Source organism: Bos taurus, chromosome 1 (genome assembly GCF_002263795.3).
Source record: "Bos taurus isolate L1 Dominette 01449 registration number 42190680 breed Hereford chromosome 1, ARS-UCD2.0, whole genome shotgun sequence".
Lineage (NCBI taxonomy): Eukaryota > Metazoa > Chordata > Mammalia > Artiodactyla > Bovidae > Bos > Bos taurus.
The window spans coordinates 126,998,554-127,013,385 of NC_037328.1; the positions used below are offsets into that span (position 1 = coordinate 126,998,554).

At 40.3% G+C, this 14,832-nt stretch overlaps 1 protein-coding gene across 12 annotated transcripts in view; it reads left to right on the plus strand.

Moving 5' to 3' along the window:
• The window catches only part of TFDP2 (transcription factor Dp-2), a 205,031-nt gene that overhangs the window by 171,060 nt on the left and 19,139 nt on the right, over positions 1–14,832 (plus strand). For 8 of the 12 annotated variants that reach the window (NM_001428758.1, NM_001428759.1, XM_005201851.5 and 5 more), the window contains 3 exons: positions 2,910–3,072; positions 10,426–10,572; positions 13,309–13,377. In NM_001428758.1, coding sequence (NP_001415687.1) covers positions 2,910–3,072; positions 10,426–10,572; positions 13,309–13,377 — 379 coding nt within the window. The remainder of the gene's footprint in view (positions 1–2,909; positions 3,073–10,425; positions 10,573–13,308; positions 13,378–14,832) is intronic. The other 4 variants (NM_001428760.1, NM_001428761.1, NM_001428756.1 and 1 more) reach the window with 1 other exon arrangement.

Here is a 14,832-nt window from a genome sequence, read left to right on the forward strand (position 1 = left end):
CAGCATTCAGTTTAAAAAGTAAACTGGAATATGTGAGACTGATGTTACATCTTTTATTTAATCTAGTATATCTAAAGGGTAATTAATATAAAAATTATACCTTCATCTCTCATGTAGGTCTTTGAAATTAACAGCATAATTAATTTGATTGAGACTTGTCCCATTTCAGGTGTTTGATAGCCACAAGTAGAATATGCCCAGAGCATTAGACAATGCAAGTGAAAAGGTTTAAAATGAAATTCATGAATTCGTTCCAAATTCCTCCATCTCAGTAATGACCCCTCCTTATAAGGATTATTGTCCTGTTTCCCTCTTCCTTACCATCCACAGCAGTCAGTCACTTAGTTCTGCTGATTTTTATCTTGAACATTTTTGCAAATCCATCTTTTCTTATCCAGTCCTACCAGTTGCTCGAATTCCAGGACTCAGCATTGCTTGCTTGGACCATTACAGTAACCTGTCAACGGGTCTTCCTGTTTCTGCTTCTGCCCTCCATAAATTACTCTGCAGCCAGAATCTCTACCTCACTGAAAATTTCACCACGCCACTCCACCCCTCGGTACCACTGAGTGCTATAACAATATCTCAGTAGTAGTCTGTGACCCACAGTGAATACACAGAGAGGATTCTTTGGGGATGCAGGGAAAGAAAGTAGATATCTTCCCTTACTCTTTTGAGAAGTACATTTAGCATCTATTTCTTAATGGCCATAACACAGTAGAACATGTAAATAACATAAATGAATGTAATTATGCTGATGGAATGTGATGAAGTCTAGGTTCCTCTGCACAGCAGACTCCCCATTTCCCCTTTCCCTCCAGCCTCTGCTTTTGGAAGCTTGACTATTTTAGATAGTTCACATAAGTGTAATCGTGCAACAGTTGTCCTTCAGTGACTGGTTTATTTGACTTAGCATGATGTTCTCCAGGTTCCTCCACGTTGTCACATATGGCAGAATTTTTTTTTAAGGCTGAATAATATTTTGTTGTATATGTATAAATATGTCTATATGTCTGTGTGAATATATATGTATTCACATACTACATTTTCTTTATCCATTCATCCATCTATGGATATTTGAGTTTTCCTTGTCTTGGTTCAGTTCAGTTCAGTCGCTCAGTCGTGTCCAACTCTTTGCAACCCCATGAGCCGCAGCACGCCAGGCCTCCCTGTCCATCACCAACTCCCAGAGTTTACGAAAACTCATGTCCACTGAGTTGGTGATGCCATCCAACCATCTTCATCCTCTGTCGTCCCCTTCTCCTCGTGCCTTCAATCTTTCCCAACACCAGGGTCTTTTCAAGTGAGTCAGCTCTTCGCATCAGGTGGCCAAAATATTGGAGTTTAAGCTTCAACATCAGTCCTTCTAATAAACATCCAGGACTGATTTCCTTTAGGATGGACTGGTTGGATGAATAAAGCTGCAGTGAACATGACGGACACCTCTTTGATATCCTGATTTCATTTCTTTTGGATATACCCAGAAATGAGATTACTAAATTATATGGTAGTTCCATTTTTAATTTTTTGAGGAATCTCCATATTTTTTTTCATAACAGTTATACCATGTTATGTTCCCACCAACAGTGTACAAGGGTTCTAATTTCTATATACCTTCACCAACACTTGTAATCCTTTTTTAAAAGTAAATAGTCATCCTAACAGGTGTGGAGATAATGTCATTGTGGCTTTGATTTGTATTTCTCTCATAAGTAGTCATGTTGAACACCATTTCATCTAACTGCTGGTTATAACTGGTCATTTGTATATTTTCTTTGAAGAAATGCCTATTCATGTCCTTTGCCTGTTTTTTGTGTTACATGTTTTGCTGTTGAGGTGTAGGAGTTTCTTAGATATTTCAGATATTAACCATGTATCACATAAAGGGTTTGTAAATATTTTCTCCCTTTCCACAGATTGTCTTTTCTTTCTGTGGATTGTTTTCATTGGTTCTTACTGCAGGAATCTTCCTCCTTTAGGTTAGACTAGATTCCCCTCTTACCAATTCCCATAAAACATTGTGAATAACTCTGACGTGGCACTTACCTTATTATTGTGGAATTATCTGTCATTATATATTAGTTTTGCCTCTCTTCCAGCCTTAGGACTCACTGAGGGAAAGGATTTTGCATCAATTACTGTTTTTGTACTTCTAGCCCCTAATACACAGAGTTCCTAGCATATAATTGTTACTCAGATATTAGTAGAACTAAACTGACGTCTGAAATTTTAATGATTGAATTATCAAAGGTTAGGCCTAGGCATTAACCTAACTTAGGATAACTGAAGATGTAGGTCCATTACTAACACCAATAACTTCTTTTTTAAATTAATTAATGTATTTTAATTGAAGGCTAATTACTTTACAGTATTGTAGTGGTTTTTGCCATACTTGGACATGAATCAGCCACGGGTGTACATGTGTTCCCTGTCTTGAACCCCGCTCCCACTTCCCTCCCCACCCAACACCAATGACTTCTGATTGAAAAATTGAGTAGATAACAGAACTCTAGAATAGTGGTACTTTTAATTTTAGGTGGGGGGGAAAAATCTATAGCATACGTAGAATGCAAAAAGGTAAGTATTAGGAATATAAACTTTACATGGGCACAGTTTTTGTCTGCTGTTTTCAGAGGTCTTCTAATGTGTAGAACAGCGTCTGATACTTAATAGTAAGTAACTGGTCAGTAAATAGGCAACAAATGAGTGAGCATAAAAAGGCACTCTTGCTACACACTTTATTAGGCTTTTAAGGTGAAAATTAAGTTTAAAACATTTCCTTACTCTAATTCAATGTAAAATTGAGCACTGGAAACAAAAAATCAAATTCCTGTCTTCTCACCTTAGTTGAGTTTATAAAGGAAGTCTCTAGTAAGTATAATGGAGTATAATTTTATTTTCTCTTTTAGCAAACGAAGCAAAAAAGGAGATAAAAATGGAAAAGGCTTGAGACATTTTTCAATGAAAGTGTGTGAGAAAGTTCAGCGGAAAGGCACAACGTCATATAATGAAGTAGCTGATGAGCTGGTGTCCGAGTTCACCAATTCAAACAACCACTTGGCAGCTGATTCGGTAGGTAGACCACGCCTTGGTGTTGATGCTGCAGCGCTGTACCTCTCGGGATTGTCTCTGTCAAATCGAGGACTCAGACGAGTTAGCTACTGGGGAATTCTGTTTTGATTTTTTTGTTGTTTTGTTTTGAAAAGGATTCTTACTTATTTAAACATAAAGGTGGAAAAGTATTTTTAAAACATCTTTGGGGGTTATTGAAGAAACATACTTTTTAAAAAGTATACTTTTAATTTTTGAATGACTTTAGATACATCTGAATCTTTCAGTGTTTTAAGTCAGTAAGAAAATTTTATCTTATTTTTAATTGAAAAAATACTATATGAACATGTTTAAAGAAATTCATTTGTACCAAAGACTGTATAATAAAAAATTTTTCTCTTCTACCACAGACTCTAATCTGACTCCGCAAGGCACAGTTTACTATTACCAGATTCTTGAGTATCATTCCAGAAATTCCTTACGCACCTATATAATAAAATTTGTTATTTTAAACATAAATATGGTTGTGCTTTGCATGCTTCATTCTTAATTTTATTTTCTTAGTAATATATCTAGAGCCTCATTTTTAACACATAAAAATCATTCTCATTTTTTTTTAATTGAGATAAATTTACATGCAGGGAGGGAAATGTACATGTCTTAAGTGTACAATTAAACTGCTAAATTATTTTTTTATTTATTGTGGCTAGTTTACATACAACAAGATGTATCCAAGTGTAAAATCCAGTGAGTTTCGACATTTGTATGCTATCTGTGAAGCCACCACCTGATCAGGACGGAATGTTTCCATCGTTCCCAGAGCCTCTTCCTGCCTTTTGTAGTCTATCCCTCCCTCGCCCTCTAGCCCCAGTCAGCTGCTGATATGCTTTTTATAAATCAGTTCGCATTTTACTTAAATGTAGTCATACTTTATATATTCCAGAACAATATTAAATAATAGTAGTAACTCTAGTCATATTGAATCTTCACTTCTTAACGTTAGTGGAAATATTTATAGTTTTGCAGCCTTAATTGTGATAAAGGTTTTAAGATGATAGTAACCATAACTTGATGTTTTTCTTAATGAACATTTCTTTTTTCTTAATTAAAAAAAAGTCAGAAATGGAGTTGAATTTAATCAAGTCTGTCAGGAAGATAGCTTCCTGACATTTTAGGATTTTTACAATGGTATTCATGAATGAAACTGGTGGGGTTATTTGCTTTTATTTTTATTATCTTTGCAATTTTTTAAAATAACGTTTTTTCCATTCTGCGGTCTGGTAGCTCAGATGGTAAAGAATCTGCCTGCAGTCCAGGAGACGCAGATTCGATCCCTGGAGAAGGGACTGGCAACCCACTCCAGTATTCTTGCCTGGTGAATTACATAAACAGAGGAGCCTAGTGGGCTATACAGTCCATGGGGTCACAAAGAGTTAGACATAACTGAGCAACTGTGAATATCGCATTCACATATGATATTCCCAAACACAGCACTTGGTTTTTTCTTCTGACTCTGTTATTCTTTCAGTGTCTGTGTCACATAGATATTTCTCCCAATAGCATAGTTTGACCCTTATCCAGTGGGTGCACACAGGCCCTCATAGACCCTGGCTCTCCAGCATTGGGAGCTTGGTACTGCCTTCTGACCACACCCTTGTCTTTCTGTGCTGGGACTCTGCCTCCTTGTTCCTGTTGCCCTTGAGGTATCCTTAGGCCAGGAATGTCAAACATTTTATGTGTCAACCCTGAGTAAATACAGGAGCTACTTGGACCTTAGGGTCGAGGATAAGGAGGCAGACTGTGCCTGGATTCTTTTACAAAGAGTGCTGTGCTTGATTAGTGATGTCTGCCATGGCAACACCCGCTAGACACATGTCTGGAATGAAGATATTCGGAGAAGAGGCTGCGAGCTGGCCTGGTTCAGAAAGGGACAAGCTGTATGTTCCGTCCTTGCCTTAGGTGGTTGTGCTGATTACCAGGCTGCATTGTCTCTTTGGCCAAGTGGCTGGGGAGGCAGGCTGAAGGCCATGAAGCTTCAAATCGCTTCCCCAGGGCCTGGACGGAAGAGCATAAGCCCCAAGCTAAGAGGAGCCTGGCAGGGCAGCCCATGCAGGGCCCCCCAGGGGTCTACGTGCTGCAGGCCATCCTGGCATTGGCTCCTTATCCTCTGGAGTCAGGTTCCAGCAGAGCCAGCTGGTGGGCTTCAAAGAGTTAAGTGCAACTCAGAGGTAAAAACACATTTCCATAGCATATACACAGAAATAACGTTAATCTCTGGATAAACTCTCAAAAATTCCCAGTCCACACTAAAATGGTTTATTGCCTGTGTGCTACTCAGAAATCAAAATAGAGTATTAGTTTGACTTCAATCAGAGAGATTACTTTGCCAACAAAGGTCTGTCTAGTCAAGGCTATAGTTTTTCCAGTGGTTATGTGTGGATGTGAGAGTTGGACTATAAAGAAAGCTGAGCGCAGAAGAATCGATGCTTTTGAACTGTGGTGTTGGAGAAGACTCTTGAGAGTCCGTTGGGCTGCAAGGAGATCCAACCAGTCCATCCTAAAGGAGATCAGTCCTGGGTGTTCTTTGGAAGGACTGATGTTGAAGCTGAAACTCCAGTCCTTTGGCCACCTCATGCAAAGAGCTGACTCATTGGAAAAGACCCTGAAGCTGGGAAAGATTGGGGGCAGGAAAAGAAGGGGACGACAGAGGATGAGATGGTTGGATGGCATCATTGACTCAATGGACACGGTTTTGGATGGACTCCAGGAGTTGGTGCTGGACAGGAAGGCCTGGCGTGCTGCGGTTCATGGGGTCGCAAAGAATCAGACACAACTGAGCGACTGAACTGAACTGACTTTAATCAAATTCCACAGTGAAGGCACACTGCTTTGGAAAGCGCTGCCTCAGGAGAAGATACAGGGTGTGTGTAAAAGAATGTTTATAGAAAATACCAAGGGCACCAAACATGACCCCAGTTACCTTCCACGCCCCTCCATGCCCCAGGCAGGGGCGCTGCTTCCCCCAGGGCACTCGGGGCGTGTCACGGTGCTAGTGAGTGTGTCCAGGTGCCTCTTGAGCCCTCTGCTTTCAGCTTGTGAGTTTGGGAAGCTTTCTTCAGGATCCTCCCCACTTGCCATTTCTATTGCATCTCCTCGAAGGCCAACTGTGTGGAAGTACCCTTGTCCCAGGCCACACTGCTTCTTGTTCTTTTTATTTTTTGTCCATGCCCTGTGGCATGTGGGAGCTTACCGTCCTGACAAGGGTTTGAACCTGCACCCTTTGCATTAGAAGTTTGGAGTCTTAATCACTGGGCCACCAGGGAAGTCCCTCCTCCTTGTTCTTTATACTCATTCCCATTGCTTCCTCAAGTTTTGATTTGTCTTTGTCCTGTTCCTCCTTCTGCTTGGTCACGCCGAGCTCCGTGATGCCTTTTAGACTCAAGAGCCCACTTTTGACCTGCTTGCCAGCCTCCATGGCACCTGTTTGCAATCAGTACCATCTTTTCAGTTTTGATAAGTAGTGTCATGCTGGCTTTATAAAATAAGTTTAGAGGTCTTCGCTTTCTCTTTTGCTTTACTCCATCACAGATTTAATGGCATGGGATGTCTAGTTTTGTTCCCTGCAATCTAATGGAAATCACCTGAGATAACTGTGGTGATTCAGTGGGGGGTTTAGATAGCTTTCTTCATTTCTTATTTGGTAATCCATCTCTTTAAAATTGCTTTCTCCCTTTGAGTCAGTTTGGTGTTTTTTTGTTTTCTTAGAACATTCTCCATTTCATCCATGTTTTCCAAATTATTTGCGATTGTATTCCCCCCCCAAAAATCTCTTGGATTTGTTTGTATGGACCTCCGGTTCTGAAGTTAATTTCTGTTTTTATCTGTATTTAATATTCTGTTCTCTTTCCTGAAGTTACTTTTATTATTTCTCTACCCTGAAGACTGTGATATATGCTTTATTTACTTTTAATTTCTTTGTTTAATATTGAAAGTCTTTATGGCTGTTATTTTCCTCTTGTACACTACCCATATCCCCATTCATTCTGGTATGTTACTCTTTATTCTGTAACTTTGGCTTAAGAATTGCATTGAAGTTTCTTATAGTTCTAGGTGATAGGAATTTTTGTTTATTGTCATGAATTTTGACTTTTATTACCTGTGATCAGAAATTTTGAGTCAAACTGTTTCCTTAAGGGGGGGATTGCTTTGAGATGTTTCTTGTGAGCTCTTGTATGGTAATTTCTATTTAATTTCCCTGGGCGCTTGAAAGTATATGGCTTTCTAAATTTGACTGAGAGTCTCTCTGAATGGTGCAGCAGGCCCTGTGGGACCTGGCCCTCTGCTGCCTCTCGTCTGCTACCGAGCACCCTCTCAGTTACTACACGCAGCCACACGTGTTCTTTGCTGGGGGTTTCCATACAGTTCTTTTCTCCCGTCTAATTTTCACTCAGATGTCACTAAAGTGAAGCATTTCTTCTTAGCACTTTTCAATATCTAACACACATTTTTAGTAACCACGCCCCCATCCCCACTCCTGAATATAAGCAAGGATTTTTTTTTTTTCTGTTGATTCACTACTTTGTTTTTCTCATAATTTGGAGGCCCTGTAGTCTGTAATTCTTTAAAGTTATTTTTATTATAACCAGTATTTTATAATTTCAGTAATTTCAGTATTTCATTTCTTGAGTTATCACCTATGGACTGTGATTGATTATGGAAGAAAAAATAAATCCCTATGCCTGTTGTGTTCCCATCTCCCATCTTTCCCCTCTTTCCCCTCTACCACAGGATTCAGGTGAATATACTAGTGGCCGTTGTTAAAAGAATGTTATAATTATAGTTGTTTTTATGACTTTGAATATATTGTGCTAAAATTATTGCTTAGTTCATCTGTTTTGAATAGTTCATCTGCTTTGAATTCATAATTCCTTCCAGTATCAAAGAAGAGGAAATCGGGTACTTCCCTGCTGGTCCTGTGGCTAAGACTCCTCGCTTCCAATGCAGGGGGGCCCTGGTTCAATCCCTGGTCAGGGAATTATATCTCGCATGCTCCAACTAAGAGTTCGCAGGCTGGGACTAAAGATCCCACAGGCTGCAACTAATAGATGCCTCGTTTTGCAACCAAGACCCAGCGCAGCCAAAAAATACTTTAAAAAAACAAAAGCACAAACTATTTCTAAAAAAAGAAGAGGAAATCAGCAGACTTGCTGTTGCCTCCTAACGTCTGTTGTTATTTTCTCATTTTCTACAGTATTGGGATTTCTAATATTTACATTCAGTTCTATAACTTAAAATCTCCCTTTTATATAAGTGAAATGAAGTTGCTCAGTCGTGTCCGACTCTTTGCAACCCCGTGTACTACAGCCCACCAGGCTCCTCTGTCCATAGGATTCTCTAGGCAAGAATACTGGAGTGGGTTGCCATTTCCTCCTCCAGGGGATGTTCCCTACCCAGGAATCGAACCCAGGTCTCCCGCGTTGCAGGCAGACGCTTTAACCTCTGAGCCACCAGGAAGCCCTTTATTTAATTTTACTTCTGTATTTAAGTGGATTCAGTGTTGTCCACCATCTTTTATTATCATGGCATTTGATTGGTTGGATTCAGTTCTTAGAAACTGCCTGTCCACCAAAAGATAAGGGGCTTTCCCACACTGTAAGTTAACATAATTTCTGTTATTATAAAGTCTTGCTACCAAAAAAGGTCAGCTGAACTACACAGTGTGCCTAGTGATCTGTGTGATTACATTTTGTTCAGGTTCACCATTTTCATAGTGTACAACAGTTTGCAGATCAGCACTAGTGTGTGGAACACATTTTGAGAAGCACTGCTAACTAGAACTTAAAGGGTACATCTTGGACTTTTCAAAGTCTGACATCCTCAGAGACACTACAAGACCTTAGCCCACTTTAACTCCATTACCCCTTTCTCCTATATATAGTATTCAGTTCAGTTCAGTTCAGTCGCTCAATCGTGTTTGACTCTTTGCCACCCCATGAACCTCAGCACGCCAGGCCTCCCTGTCCAGCACCAACTCCCAGAGTCCACCCAAACCCATGTCCATTGAGTCAGTGATGCCATCCAACCGTCTCATCCTCTGTCATCCCCTTCTCCTCCTGCCCTCAATATTTCCCAGCATCAGGGTCTTTTCAAATGAGTCAGCTCTTCACATCAGGTGGCCAAAAGATTGGAGTTTCAGCTTCAGTCCTTCCAATGAATATTCAGGACTGATTTCCTTTAGGATGGACTGGTTGGATCTCCTTGCAGTCCAAGGGACTCTGAAGAGTCTTCTCCAACACCACAGTTCAAAAGCATCAATTCTTCTGCACTCAGGTTTCTTTATAGTCCAACTCTCACATCCATACATGACTACTGGAAAAACCATAGCCTTGACTAGACGGACCTTTGTAGACAAAGTAATGTCTCTGCTTTTTAAGATGCTGTCTAGGTTGGTCATAACTTTTCTGCCAAGGAGTCAGCGTCTTTTAATTTCCTGGCTGCAGTCACCATCTGCAGTGAATCTGGAGCCCAGAAAAATAAAGGCAGCCACTGCTTCCACTGTTTCCCCATCTATTTGCCATGAAGTGATGGGACCAGATGCCATGATCTTAGTTTTCTGAATGTTTAGTTTTAAGCCAACTTTTTCATTCTCCTCTTTCACTTTCATCAAGAGGCTCTTTAGTTCTTCACTTTTTGCCATAAGGGTGGTGTCATCTGCATATCTGAGGTTATTGATATTTCTCCCAGCAATCTTGATTCCAGCTTGTGCTTCCTCCAGCCCAGTGTTTCTCATAATGTACTTTGCATATAAGCTAAATAAGCAGGGTGATAATATACAGCTTTGATGTACTCCTTTTCCTATTTGGAATCAGTCTGTTTTTCCATGTCCAGTTCTAACTGTTGCTTCCTGACCTGCATACAGGTTTCTCAAGAGGCAGGTCAGGTGGTCTGGTATTACTGTCCTGTATATTAGTTCTTTTTATATTCTAGACTCCCCAAGACATTGTAATTTATAATGAGTATTAATTGAGATTTACCTTTTGAGTTGGTCTTCATGTCCTCTTACATCATCTCCAAGTTCCTATCTTAGATTCTTTTCCTTTGACTTAGAAGAGGCCCTTTTGCATCATTTAATTTAGATATATTAGGAACATAATCCTTATTTTTAAGATTGTTTTGTGTTTTAGATTGCTTGAAAGTATCTTTATTTCATCTTTACTTTTTTTTTAATCTTTAGTTTTGAAGGATACTTTCACAGGGTGAAGAATTCTTTCAGAACTTTGAAGATACTTATGAAATTATTGTTAAATATTTTAATACCTTGTGACTATATCATGACCTTTAAAGTTTATCACTCAATAAACATATTTCTTTTAGCAGGCTTATGATCAGAAGAACATTAGGCGAAGAGTTTATGATGCTTTAAATGTGCTGATGGCAATGAACATAATTTCAAAGGAAAAAAAAGAAATCAAGTGGATTGGCCTGCCTACCAATTCTGCTCAGGAATGTCAAAACCTGGAGGTAAGTGAAGAAAATCTGTTTACAGATAGTACTTTGCTTTATTTTACATCAGAGACGTCTTAATTTAGAAATACAGTCACATAGTATTAAAATATTCATAGCTATTTATTCATGCATAGTATGCCTTTTTTCTTTAAAGTCTCTCCTAGGTAGAATTTCAGAACTGGAAGGAGATTTTGAGAAGTCTAGTCTGACAGATGTCCTGATGAAACATGAAATGAAATGACTTGAAATTTTTTTTTCTCTTTTTTTTTGAGAACATCTTTGTTTTATTCTAATTCTGAGCACTCTACTAATAAATTTTCATTGACTTGTGTACTGGAAATGATCTTATTTGATGAAATACTTGCTGTATAAATCTGAAAGAATGGATTAAAGTTGGCTTTCTTGTATTTAAACTTTTACCTTCAACTCTAGAATTAGTGGCAGGAGAATATGGAATTTCCTTTAAATCTTTATCAGAATGGGTAGAATGTTCAGCTTACAAGAATTTGGGGTGATGTGTGCAAAAGCATGTTTTATTCTTTGAACTTCAATCATTACAGAAAAGCTTTCCTAAGTGAGCATGTGCCCTGACATATTATTTGTAAATTGATTTGACATAATTTTACTATCATATCCAAAAGGCTAACTACAGCTTTAGACGTGACTAGGTTGATTTCATGTTTTGCTTAGTCCCTCTTTTCCCCTAGCAAATCAAAAAATTTTAGTATTAATATACTTGTGGATGGAGGGAGAAAACCTGGCAGTCATCAGAAGTTATAAAATAATGTCATTCATGTGCTTCAATGGAAATGTCCTTTTTTCTCCTCCCAATAGAGTAAAATTTGAGGGTTATTTTAATTACAAGTAATACTAAGCTGGTATCAAAGCCTAAGTAAGCAAAAATCTCTTAACATCTCCCGTGTGCTTAAATGAAAGATTATATGAGATTCCGATCCCAAGCAGCTTTCATTCTAATTGAGGAGAGCAGAAATGTAAAAGGACTTACCAAAATTGTGATGACTCCTATGAAAGAAGTATGTACAGATTCTCTGGAAAAGGGGTATAATGGAGGGAGGGAGCGGGGTTGGGCTTTACCAAGAGATAAAAATACCCCTGTGCTGTAGGAGGAGTTTGCCAAGTGGTTTAGGGCAGGGAGGCAGAGACACTGCCCGGAATGAGGCAGGTGGAGGAAGGCGTGCCCGCAGCTGGGTGTGGCCAGAGCACAGGTCAAAGAGAGGGTAGGTTCCTGGGTGCGAAGTAGTTGCAACCTGATCTACGGGCAGTAGGAACTACTGGAGAATTACAAAGAAGAGGGCTGAGGGAGTGTAATCCAAAGGGTCAGTCTGCCAGTGGGTTGTAAGCCGGACTGACAGGAAGGTGAGGGGGTGGGTCGGAGAGGGGCTGAGTTCTGGCCATGACAGTGAGACTGGAGAAGTGTTTTAGAGGCAGAATCAGTACCACTTGGCCTGGTTGGATGCAAGGCCTGAGGGGCAGTTGGAGCTGCTCTGTCAGCAGTGTCAGATGCTGGGGAAAACCCCAGCAGCATCTTTTCACATGTGACAGAGCACACAGATCTTACAGTGGATCTTAAGTGTTTCGGGGTTCAAGTGGTTGTGATTAGAGGAACCATGAGATAAACTCCCGGCGGGGACTAGATGGGGAGCAAGTAAGAAAGATGCTGTTGGAGTAGACAAGAAAGATGATATTAGATGTCATTGGCTTTTGCCCAAAGACACAGTGAGGAGCTCATCCACAGGGATATTCCAGACCTTAATCTATGTTTTCTAGGTAGCTGTGAGGTTGAGGAAAACAGTAGTTGGTTGAAGCTAGGAAATTTGTCCCATAACCGTGTCTCTTACTGCAGGTAGGAACTGTGTATTGAATATGTAGGAGCCCTGTATCAGCAGCTGTGCCTGTTTAAAAGAGGGAAGATTAAGAAACTGCTCTAGGGACCGTCTTCCCTGGTGGACCAGTGGTTAGGACTCTGTGCTTTCAGTGCGGAGAGCGTGAGTTTGATTCCTGGTCAGGGAATTAAAATCCCACAAGTCACACTAAAAAAAGCAGTTAAACGGAGATCTTAAATGAGATCTTACCTCATTCTGGGAGGTTGATAGAGCAAAGCAATTAATAATGGGATCTCTTAAACCAGGTGGCTTTGATTCAAATCCTGGCTCTTGCCATCCACCAGCGGTGTGACCTTGGACAGATTCTTCGCCCTCTGTGCCTCTGTTTCCTACTGCAAAGAGGGTAACAGCCATACTTATGTCCAGGGTTTTGTGAAGACGAATTAAGAGACCGTGTGTCCAGCGCTCAGGTGACCGCTGACACGTAGAATAGGTGTTCACCAGGTGTCAGCTGTGACTGACGGGAAATCCCATGGACGGAGGAGCCTGGTAGACTGCAGTCCACGGGGTCACAAAGAGTTGGATATGACTGAGCGACTTCACTTTCACTTTTTCAAGTGTTAGCTGTGACTCTGCTTGGCGCTTGTGAAATAAATAGAGCCAGTCCCACAGATCAAGTGTTCATTAGGGGGATGGATGTCGTTTGATGGCGATTGCTACAATTCTGCTGTCTTGCCTCCTTGCTTACCTGACCCCAGAAGGCGGAATCTACCTTTATTGGCGCCAGTAGTTAAATAGGTTGCCTGTCTTTAAGGAAAATTCTTGATGTCTCAGAACTGAGACCTGAAAAGTGAGCAGCATTTTCTACTCTACATGCTCATGCTATTTTGTAACCTGTGTTTTAAAGATAGAGAAGCAGAGGCGGATAGAACGGATAAAGCAGAAGCGGGCTCAGCTTCAAGAACTTCTCCTGCAGGTAAAGAAGCCGGGATGTGTTCATTACCTTCTCTGCGTGTGTCTGCTTCTCCCCAGCTTGCTGAGTCCGTGTTTTCTGCTTTGGGGGCCTTCAGATACCTGGTGGGGCTGCACTAGCGCGTCGTCCCCAAGACCTGAGCCTGTGACTCGCCACACGATCTGCCTTTAAGGCGGTCCATCTCAGGGGAGTTTGGGGGAGAATGGATACATGTATATGTATGGCTGAGTCACTTTCTGTCCACCTGAAACGATCACAACGTTGTTAGTCAGTTGTATTTCAGTATAAAGTAAAAAGTTAAGAAGATGGTCCCATCTCACCATCATCTGGGGCCTCATGGCAGCTCTAATGTGGAACATATTACTCAACAGTTTATTTTTTACTTTTATTCCTACTCTGAGCAGAAATTATTTTAGCCCTTATTTGGAATATGAAGGAGTAAGGCTAATTAAATTTTAGGTGTTTTGAGTAGTTTCGGGCTTCCCTGGTGGCTCAAATGATAAAGAATGTACCTGCAATGCAGGAGATGCTGGATTGGGAAGATCCCCTGGAGAAGGGAATGACTACCCGCTCTAGTAAAATAATCGGATCCACCTGTAATGTTAATACTTACTATCTGTGGATGACGTTATGACATATTCAGCTTTGTAGCAATACCAAAACTTAAAATGCATTTCCATTTAGGAAAATTAAATTTTACAGTGTAATGTAGATCCCTGTATTTATACTTTTTAAAATAATTGTCTAGAATTTGATAATTTAAAAAATAGAGGCTCTGTAGAAAATCATGTGAGGTAAAATCACGGGGTAGGTGGGGTTTTTTTTTAACCTACTTTTGGTCATTTCAGTTGGTGGAGAAATCTACTTTGAGCAGTACAGCAAGACATTTTCAAACCAATCAGAAAACTTTTTAAAATGAGCCAACAAGTCTTTGTACTTTTGTTTTTAATCAGCAAAATGTATTTATATGAAAAACTTTCAGCCAATCTAAAACCCATTTTGACTTGAGCAACCATAGGTCCTATTTCATTTCTGATATAGTCCACTTTTCAGAAATAAAGGGAGCAATAAGTTACCAAATAAGTGTAACAGTTTTTTTTTTTGGTTTGTTTGTTTATCCCCCTTAAAATACTCACTTTGTCTCATGGACAGAATAGGTTAAATATTCCTACGTATTCCAGATTTCTGTTTTTCCTTTCTTGATCCTTACTGTTTGTTTTTTCATATTCGAATACACATCAGAGAGGCAGGAACAGACTGTTAGCTGTGTGTGGTCTAGAAGGATGGGGTGGGAGGAAGCTGGTAGGGACGGGAGCAGCCGCAGATGGAGCAGAGCCCCCGACACAGACAGCCCGGGATGATGCTCCGTCCTCATCAGGCACCTCTCTTTTTCTTGCTCTTCTGTGTCTGTGTCCCATACTGACCCTTGTGGGACCTCCCTGAGGAGCTCCCTCCAGA